This window comes from Melanostigma gelatinosum (assembly GCF_949748355.1).
Source record: "Melanostigma gelatinosum genome assembly, chromosome: 11".
In the NCBI taxonomy this organism is placed as follows: domain Eukaryota; kingdom Metazoa; phylum Chordata; class Actinopteri; order Perciformes; family Zoarcidae; genus Melanostigma; species Melanostigma gelatinosum.
The window spans coordinates 26,992,151-27,002,150 of record NC_136644.1 but is presented as its reverse complement, the minus strand read 5'-3'; the positions used below and the strand labels follow the sequence as shown (position 1 = coordinate 27,002,150).

At 42.7% G+C, this 10,000-nt stretch overlaps 3 protein-coding genes across 3 annotated transcripts in view; all 3 read right to left on the bottom strand.

Moving 5' to 3' along the window:
- LOC306784529 (uncharacterized protein) overlaps positions 1-608 on the bottom strand; it is a gene marked incomplete at its 3' end in the record, with an annotated part of 2,218 nt that extends 1,610 nt beyond the window's left edge. Inside the window, exon 1 of the mRNA XM_079278564.1 lies at positions 472-608. The remainder of the gene's footprint in view (positions 1-471) is intronic.
- Positions 609-2,115: 1,507 nt separating this feature from the next.
- Positions 2,116-5,985, bottom strand: atf4a (activating transcription factor 4a). Its single transcript, XM_079278036.1, has 4 exons — positions 5,843-5,985; positions 4,366-4,530; positions 3,875-4,138; positions 2,116-3,301 (listed from the first exon to the last, which is right to left on the bottom strand). Exons 2-4 carry the CDS (start codon positions 4,403-4,405, stop codon positions 2,412-2,414), a joined length of 1,194 nt encoding a protein of 397 aa, XP_079134162.1. The 5' UTR covers positions 4,406-4,530; positions 5,843-5,985; the 3' UTR covers positions 2,116-2,411.
- Positions 5,986-7,340: 1,355 nt separating this feature from the next.
- Positions 7,341-10,000, bottom strand: part of rps19bp1 (ribosomal protein S19 binding protein 1) — a 2,973-nt gene continuing 313 nt past the window's right edge. Inside the window, exons 2-4 of the mRNA XM_079277865.1 lie at positions 9,240-9,413; positions 8,856-8,953; positions 7,341-8,366 (exon numbers count right to left, since the gene is read on the bottom strand). Coding sequence (XP_079133991.1) covers positions 8,217-8,366; positions 8,856-8,953; positions 9,240-9,413 — 422 coding nt within the window. The 3' untranslated portion in view covers positions 7,341-8,216. The remainder of the gene's footprint in view (positions 8,367-8,855; positions 8,954-9,239; positions 9,414-10,000) is intronic.

Sequence of the window (10,000 nt, the reverse complement as noted above, 5' to 3'; positions counted from 1 at the left end):
TACATATATATATATATATATATATATATATATACACACACACACACACACACACATAGTGAATTAATGTTACCAGCTCTCTGGTGTCTCTGTCACACATGACATCTTCACCATGTGACTGTCACGTGGTTCTCGGATAATATTTAACATTTAACGTATTTATCAGACATTCAAATAAAGTCAAAGTAGATATTTTGCTGACGTGTTTACAATATTAGTTCACGCGTGTTGCTCACGTGACGTCATCTTAACGGTCCCGTTGAGCTGAAGTAAAGGCTCGTGAGTGAACGCCACGAGAGCCGATTGTTTCTGTATATAAAGGAAGTCACATGATGTCACATGATGTCAGTGATGGTGTGGTTTCAGGTTTTCACTGTGGAAAACATAAAACTCTTGTTTTTTTAATGTAGTTTGGTGTAAACACTGTCCGCTGGTGCTCGTGACCCGTTAGGACACACAGCGCTCACCTACCTGCTAGTGAAGGACCGAGGAACCGAGGAAACAGCGTCAAGTAACGACGGGGGCGACACCGGAAACTACCGACCTGCTCTTCGGCTCGTAGAAGAAGAAACAATACTTCCGGCTTTCAACATCCAGTCAGTGAGGAGAGAGGAAACGAAACAGGGAGAAGTTACCTCCTCACGTCCTTTCCTAAACACTTCTCCTAGACCTCGATGTGTCCATGAGGTGAAGGAAAGTTAATAAGGAGTTAGGAAAAGACTAAATCCAGACCTTTGGCCGAAATGTTTTTGTTCATGTGCACTGTCCCGTTCAAATAAACCAATAAATAAATAGACGACACGTTCACTAACTACGTCATTATGATGCGACGGTGGACGTCACTGACGTGGGTCTGCCAATGAAACTACAACAAAGGACTACAAAAAGCACAACTATATATATAATATATGTAAATATATATGTTTATAATTACATTTATATATATACATATATATAATAGCACATATTCATTGTGTTTTGGCTGTCACGCTATTGTTTTCTGGAAAGGGATAAGAGATAATATTTGTAGGCGAGATTGTTATAGTAAACATGAAGTACACATACACATACATACACTGACTAGATCATGACATTAAATTACGATATTTTTACTCCGATATATTTCCAAAAAATACACAATGAACTTAAATCCAATCTATCGGCTTATTATTTTGGAGGCATTATAAACTCCTAACTTTGAATGATAAAAGACAAAGAAAAGTAAAAACTTGAGTGGACGCTGAAACTTGCAGTTATCGTGGACGGATCTCAGCAGCACTCGTGTGACGCAGCGTGACATTCAATAAACACGTGAAACATCAGGCAGACACCAGAGGGCGCTGCTGAGCTGCAGACAAAGAGGAGCAACACTAAGCTTCACACACGAGTTCAGACTCGCTGCTGCAGTAAAACCTGCTGACTCAGAAGAGTTGAACTCGTGTTCAATCTTCATCAGATCATCAGATCAGAGGCTGAGCTCTTCATGTTACACTTGTTCTCAGAAGTTCACTCACTTCCTGTTTCTGTGGAATGTCAACGTAAAAACCCTCATGACCACATCTGTGATCTTCCTCTTCCTCCACACCCATGACTCGCGCACACGAATTTGTCCATGAAATTTCTAAAACAGTTTGAAAGCGTTGACTCGTGCCGCCACAAACATTTCACGAGCACTACTCCATCTCTCTTTAGCAGTACTCTCATCGCGTCATCGTACGATACTTAAACTCTCTGTATTTAGTCACACTCGTCATTTAAGCAACTTATTTTTCCCCGTCTCTAAAATTAGATATTTTTGATACAATAAGATATTTGTAGACATGTTGGACTCTATTATCATAGATCAGATTAATCTAGAAAATAATCTGCAGATCAATAATGAATTAGTTTGCAGCCTTTTACTGATTTACATATTAAACAGACTGCTAATCGAAAACATTACTAATATTCATATAACATTATTGTTCTTTGGTATTCATGTTAACCCCATAAGGTTGACAGATTATTTACTTTATACTTCGTTAGAAGCTTCGACTAACTTTTAAAATCAATTTAACTTCCAGCGTCGAGTCATAAACATGTTATGAATGAGTGAAGCACACGGAACGCGTCAGAGTCCCGACAGATCTTTATTAGAAAAAGAAGAGCAAACATTAAATAAACTATCAGCAAGCAGAGAGCACACTATGTACACACGATAACACGCTGACCGCGTCACATCAGGAACTCATGAACAGCGAGGCCTCCTTCTGGACTGAAGCTGTGAAGAAGAGGAAGTGGACATGGGGTAAAGGAAAGGAAGCAGGAAACGAGGTAAGAAGTGATGCTGGGAGTGTGTCCGTTCCAGACGCTTTAAACTGCTCAGTGGTGCGTTTCATTCGTCCAGCCTTCTTCTTTAAACATCCTGGTTTCTACGCCACCGGTCTGGACTTGACGCGGCGCTTGCGGACCTCCTCCATCAGGTCCTTGAGGTACTGGATCTCTCGGCTGATGGCCTCGGCCTTCTCCGCCAGCTCGTTGTTCCTCTTCTCCAGCTCCTCGCACTCCGTGTTCAGGACGGAGTGCTCCACCCTCTTCTTCTGCCGGTAGCGAGTGGCCGCCGTCTTGTTCTGCTCCATCTTCTTCAGCTTCTTCTCCACCTTGGGAGCGCCGGACACCGATTTAACCTTGGGGGTCTTGGAGGAGGAGGGTTCTGGTCTGGAGTAGGGTTTGGTCCTGGAGGAACCAGCTGACGGAGACTTCGGGAGGCGAGCGGGTGAGTCGGCGACGGACTCGATGCCGGAGTCGCTGTCGCTTGACGGAGAGGCGATGGACACGAGGGGGGGCTCGTCCTCAGTGGTGAGGACCACCACGAGAGAGATGGTCTGAATGGTTCCACTGGGATCTGGAATGACGGGGGTGGTAAGGTGAGCCAGCTGCGTTTTGTCTGCGTCCTGGACGTCCACCTCACTGCCCAGCTCCAGAGTGAAGGCCGGAGACGGAGGAGGAGCCGGAGGAGGAGACGGAGGAGCTGGAGGAGACTGCGGCTCGGACTTGGTAACAACCTGCTGATCAGAAGCCACCTCGGTCTTCTCGGCTAGAGGGAGCTCCAGGATGCCGGGCAGCTCCAGACCGCCACCGACGTCGTCTCGCGCGGCCGCGTCGAATGAGTCGACGTCGAGGTCCATGTGAGAGTCGAGGGAGGCCAGGAGATCCTCGGGGGAACCGGGACGCTCGTCAGACGAGCCGATGAGCGAGTCCAGGTCAAACTCACTCAGGTCGATCTTCTCCGACATCCAGTCCATGCCCGCAAAAGCATCATCTGCAGACAAAGAGAGTCGGACCAAACCATTATGAAATAGATCAATAATAGAGTCTCTTGATAATTTAAACAGAGACTTCACGATGATCATTATTGGAGTCGAATGAATAAAGTACGTTACTCCCCTCTAGTAGTAAGTGCCTCCCTGTATTGTTATGTTTTAGTGACGCATGTGAACGTGATCGTACGTTCAGAACTTCAGGACCGACGCCAAGAGACACAAAGAGCTTCACGTCAAAACGGCCGAGGACACGGCATGTTGAAACACCACATTATCTCGATTACACGCTTCAGAGCCGCCGGCCAATGACGGCTCTTCATAGCCCGACACGCCTACCAAACATGTAACGTGGCAGTAGAGCCGTCATTAAGGAGACAACGTCACGGAGAACGAGCTGTTAACACTGACGACGCGCTGCTTTAAAGAGCTTCACTGACACTCAACGGGTCCTTTAAAACGTCTGCAGACGGCATTCCTAAAGTTTAAAACCTCTCGGTAAACCAGACCGTTAGTATGCAAGTCCTCTACTCTGGTGCAGTACTAGTGATCCTCATTACGTCTTAAAGTCTCACCGTCGTCGTCTGCTCCGATGTGGGCGTCGAGCAGGTCGCTGGCTCCCAGCCAGGGGAGGGACGAGGAGTCCCCTCCGGCCTTGGTTCCTAGGAACAAGGAGGGATGGGTGGGGGGAGTCGAGGAGGCAGGAGAGAGGAAGGAGGCGAAAGAGAAAGGGGGCGAAGCTGGAGCCTTCCCCTCTAGAGAGGAGGAGGGAGAAAGAGCTTCTTCTTCATGTTGGTCCAGAAGGGGCCCCATGGGGTCAGCCGTCAGAAACGAGGGCCCTGAAGACATAAACACTCATTTAACATCAGATCTATGCACTAAATCCTGATTATATGTTTCAAACGATGTCTCTGACACACGTTAAATAAACGAGATGAACCAAATAGACATTTACAACTCCTGTCCTGTGTTATTCGTATTGCTCTACCTGTAATCCCTTGTAGGATTAGTAAAGTATCCGTCTATCTCATGCTCAACATTTAGTTCATCATCACATGAAACCAACCTAAGTACAGGGCCTCCACGGCCTCCAGGCAGAGGGCCATGACTGCTTCTGGTTCTGTTGCTCAGTGTGAATAAAAACAAAGACGAGCCCGATGACGTCAGCGGGTCGAGAGGTTCGGTTCTGCTGTCGACGGCAGCAAAGCTGTGTGTGGATCCCGAGAGAGGCCTGAAGAAGAAGATACGGTCAGTAAAGGGTTAAATATGAGCAGAAACACTTAATAGGTCCATCAGAAGAGGGCACGTGTATCTAAATTATATGAGAATATTATGACACGTCTATCTATATGTATATCATAAATAAAATATGTGAAATAATATTTTTTTTTAATTATATTTACAACTACAAAAAAATAATATTTTAAAATAATATTTTAAATATAAAATAAAGTATCTATAAATGGTGTTTGCACTTATTTTTTTAAATCTTTGATTATATTTTTTAAGTTTGACCCGTTGATGGAAAATGTGTTTTTTTTGGGTTTAAATACATTATATGAAAAAGTATTTTCATGTTGTCTAAAAGTAAACTTACAGATATTTAGACAGAAACATCAGCTATTAAAACTATGATTATGTTTTAATGTTTAATTACATGACCCAACTATGTTTGACTTTTTATCCAATCATTTCCTTTTATATATTTTACACTTTAATTACATTATTTGAAAAAGTATTTGTGTATAAGTTTAGTAAAAAATATTAAATTTAAAAATGCACAATATATATAATAAAATACAATAATAAAAATAAATAGAGTTTGATATTTAGACAAAAACATCTACTATTAAAACTAACATTGTGCTCCTAATTTAATATTTAATTGATTTAAGTGTATTTTACACCATAATTTCCTCTAATATATTTTAACATACATGTGTTTAATTTTAAGAATTCGTTTATTTGAATCATTGTATTGTTAACAGATTATCTTCACTTCGGGAAACAATTAAGCTTCTTTGACTTTATACTCTAGTTTAGCGCCAGCTTTGGTTGTTAACGTCATTAACATATGGAGGGGGGGGGCTATATTTAGACTAATCGGACCCATTTAGGTGACGTCATGGAGACACACCCCACCGCCCTCCACCGGCGGGGATAACATCTCCTAATTTGGTCATAATGCTACTTGGCCCGGTGACCCCGCCCACCTCCTGTGCGTCATGGGCGGGGCAACCGCCATTTTCACAACAGAGAGCCATCTGTGACAGCAAATGCGCGCCATTTTGGACACGCCACGTTGTCAAGTGTTTAATATACACACAAACACTAACAGATGTTGAAGAATACCTTCTGTCGCGGTGGAATACATACAAACTGTTTAAAATGGAGGGGCATTTAAAAGGCTATCGCCGTTTACAGAGACGATGGTAAATAAAACAAACCACCCGGAAACAACCCATGGTGGGACTTAACTGACAGCTTGTAATGCGACACCGCGGGGGTGAAAGTGTCGTAAAATAAAATAAATAAATACTTACGCCATTTTGCAAGAAATAGCCGGAGCAGTTAGCCGCTGCACTGCCGGGTTGTTGCCGCTGCAAAGATAGCCGCTGCGCACCGTTAAACTGCCATTTTGGCGCGAGACAGCGTTCACTGGGAGTTGATGTTTACGATGTAAGACGTGGCGACGAAGACCGAGCGGAGAGAGTCCCACAGCTATATATAGAGCCGAAACACCGCCGGCTGTCTGCTTCCGCGGTATCATTCCACGGGGGCAGTTCGTTCTTAGGTATCAGAGGAGTTTCCCCCTCTCAGCGGAAAATACTAATTCATAAACAATAACCAACTCACAGCTGGACAGTTTACACAAACACCGCTGCGATTACTGCGCTTGAATGTGGTTTGTGATTGTGGTTGGATGCATAACGTCTGTACACAGCTGACAAAATAGATCCACATGGAGCTTTAAACAGGAGCGTCCTCCACTCCTCAGAATGTAGGTCAGATGCAAAATGTAAACATTGAGAAAGGAAACAGTGTTTTAGTCTTTTATAAATGTTAATGACTAATAGGAAGGGGGGGCACTAAAACAACACGTAATGCATACATTTAATTCGTTAAATTAATTATTATCATTTTCTTTTCTTTTTTATATTTGTTTAATATGTTTAATTATGTTTTATTTCCGGTGCCTTTATTTAATAACCGTATCTGGGATTAAATTAAATCCAACACACAAAAGATGTAGACTATGAACTGTATTCATGAGCTATTTTAACATCATGTTTGTGGACAGTAAGGTCACGATATAATAAGAAAACGTTGACATCGGTGTACTCTATCGCCTTCCAGCTGTTTGCGCCTGTCCTCTGCACAGTGACGATACGCTGCTGTCGTGTACTCCTTCATGAGGTATTGATTCATGACAGTCTCCTGAGAGTTCGTTGCAGCTGCTGGTTAGACTTGATGAACTCGTCTGGTTGACGCGAGGTAAGAGCTGGACTGCCCCCTGCTGGCGAGCTGCAGGTTTTAACAAGGACAGTCCTTAAATGTTTAGAGATTATTATAAAGCAGGTTTGTTTTGTTCAAACAGGACAAAAAATCCTTGATAGTGTTAAAATGACAAACACATTTTCATATTATGATGATGGTCTGAAGGAAGAACGATCTGGGATTCATGCTGAAAACTAACTTCTTGTGGAGGAAGGTGTGAGTGTGTGACTGTGTGTCTGCGAGTGTGTCTGCGTGTGCTTGAGTGTGTTAGTGTCTGTGTGTACGTGAGTGTTTGTGTGTGTCTGTGTGTTAGACACCTCACCTCTCTCACCACGACGTCATTGTGACATCATCCTCCTTCAGTTTCATGTTTCCAATTAAACGTTTTATTTCCGTTTATTTGGATCATTATAAGATTGAATGTAGTGTAATTAATAAATAATGACTTCCTGTTGATATGTTTACATATTTAGGTTAGAGCTCACTCATCCATGACAACATGTACCAAATATTTAAAGTGTTAAAAACACCACAACACAAATGTAAAGTCTTGAAATCATTTAAAACACAGAACACAAAGACACAAGAAGTCTCCTTCTCTGAAACTGCAGGCTTCCAGTTACTCGTGTGAGATCACTGAACTCACTGAATCCTGCTCACCAACGCGTTCAAACCTGTAGCTTTAAGGTGGATCCGCCTTGTTTTGTCGGTTCTGCTATTTCAGATTCAATCAAATAAACTGTGGGAGTGAAATATGGTGTTAACACTGTTAATACCCTGAGCTCAGGTAAAGGTACAGGAATCACTGTTGTAACCCCAGAAGGATTTTTTTGCATCCAGTGAACAGGAAGTGACCATATTTGGACTGAGGAGTGATGTAGACACTGTATACAGAGACCTGTCAATCACAGTAGCCCCGCCCTAAAGCATCCCCTGCTTTATGGTCTGTGTGACTCTAAATGGACCATAATGTACTAAATGAACATCATGCTGTATTGAAGAAGACTTGAAACTAGAGATTGAGACATAAACTCATGTTTACAATGTTTACTGAGGTAATAAATCAAGAGAGAAGTAGAGTCATTTTCTCATAGACTTCTATACAACCAGAGGAGTCGCCCCCTGGTGGACACTAGAGAGAATGCAGCTTGAGGAGGTTGTCTTCTGGGTTAAACTCGTACATTTTGTGCATGTAGATTTATTTCTGTTACACCCTGAATAACATTAACAGTCATCTTGTGATTGTAGATGTTGAAACATTTATACGATGCGTTTGAATTTCCAATTCGATAATGAACAAAAGTCTTCAGTTTGAGACACCGGATTGAGACACCAGAACGACGTAAAGCAGTAAATATCAGCAGCTTCGGGAGTTTCCACTGAGGCTGAAGCGTCTTTGTGGGGTTTTTTCGGTGCGCTTCATTTCTTCTTCTCGACAGTCCGGCCGAAGTATTCCTTCTGGAACTGCTGGAACTCCTTCTCTGTGAACAAAGATGGCGTCTCTTTGGCCTTCTTGGCCGGCGGCTCCGGGTGATTCCTCGACTGCCTCCCGGAGTTGTGGCTCAGGATCTAAAGTGGGAGACGGAGTCAAACTCTCTTATAGAGCAGCAGGAACTCGTGTGAAGTTAATCAAATGAGGAAAACATGAAGCACGAATGATCTTGTTCCTGTAGTTTAAGAATAAAAGAGTGCCGTCTCTCTCTGAAGTTATAATGTCTGTGTGTCACACCAACAACGAGGTCGCACTCGTTCTTCCGGCTGATGAAACACGTCAGTGAGATTACGTTACTGCGTGGAACAAAAGCTAAGTTAGCTTGGCTTGTTAGCTTATCGAGCTAACGGCCATGTCGGTGACGGATATCGTGAGACACGAGATGTTGAGACAAAACTCAATGTTTCTACGACTGACTGAGACTTTCTTGACGTGCAAAATGATCTTTTAAACTGACAAATATCACACGTGGACTTCATGGATCTAAAGATCGTTTCTCCTGCTGTTGACTACGTACAGTTATTTCTGAAAACGTCTCTACAGCCGAGTGATCTCTGCTGTCTCACCTTCAGAGTGTGAGACTCTGGTGCTTTGTAGTCGGCTTCCATGAAGTACTTCAGGTTAGTGCTCATCTGGCTCTTCTTCTGCTTCTTCCTGAACTCCTCTGAAAACAACACCAACGAAGAAGAAGAGGATGTTCAGAGCGCGAAGGCAGAACAGATGTTGTGACACAAAACAGATCAGGACCAGGTTACTAAAACAATTGTTGGTTTTGAACTTTGTGAAGTGTAAAACACACGATGTGTTCAGCATCAAACACCCGGCGCACGAGTCACACTTTGTCTATTCAAACAACACTGAGCTGCACATTTGCTGAACTAACGTGCGACTTCTACTTCCGGGTGCATTTCCCTACTGGACCCCCGTTGCAGGACCAGGAGCAGACTGACCCACTGCGGACTTGATCCTCTTGTCTTTGACTGTAGCTTTGCTCTTGCCGGGTCCCAGGCGGCCCTGCAGACGTTTGACCTGCCGGGTGACTCCCTGACGCTTGGTGCTCACCAGCTCCATCACGGAGGCGGAGCCGGGAGTCGTCTGCTTCTTCTTCTTCACTTTACCGACATCTGGGAGGTGGAGAAAGGCAGAAGATACTCAGTGAACTGGTTATGTGTGGGAGGGACTGGTATCCCTCTTCATCGCACATATTCTCTTTATTGTGAACTGTTGCACATCCTGCACTGCTCTCTCCTTCTGGAAAAGTTATGTTGTGCATCTTTATTATCTTTTCCATATTTTTACGTGAAAACTTCTACTAAATTCATGGGACCGTGCAAAAATCCTATGTACTTGAATTATATATATTTTATATGAATTTAGAGAATTCTAAATCTCACTAGATGCTTATTTTTTAACTGGATTGGGTTGAAATTGTTAATCTGCAGCATAATCTGCAGCATTTATGCAACAATATTTATGTTTTACAGTAATGAAATTAGTACAATATTTTTATACAAACAAAAATATATCTATTTTTAATTAATATTTCCAATATATCTTATAAACACAAAATAAAAACCACTTTTAAAGATATTTTGACGAGAAGATATTTTAATTTCCTTGAAACTTGTTTATTGTAAACTTAATATTTGTAAGATGTATAAACATGTTAGTTATAATACTGCGTCATATAATGGAGTAACACGTGATGTGA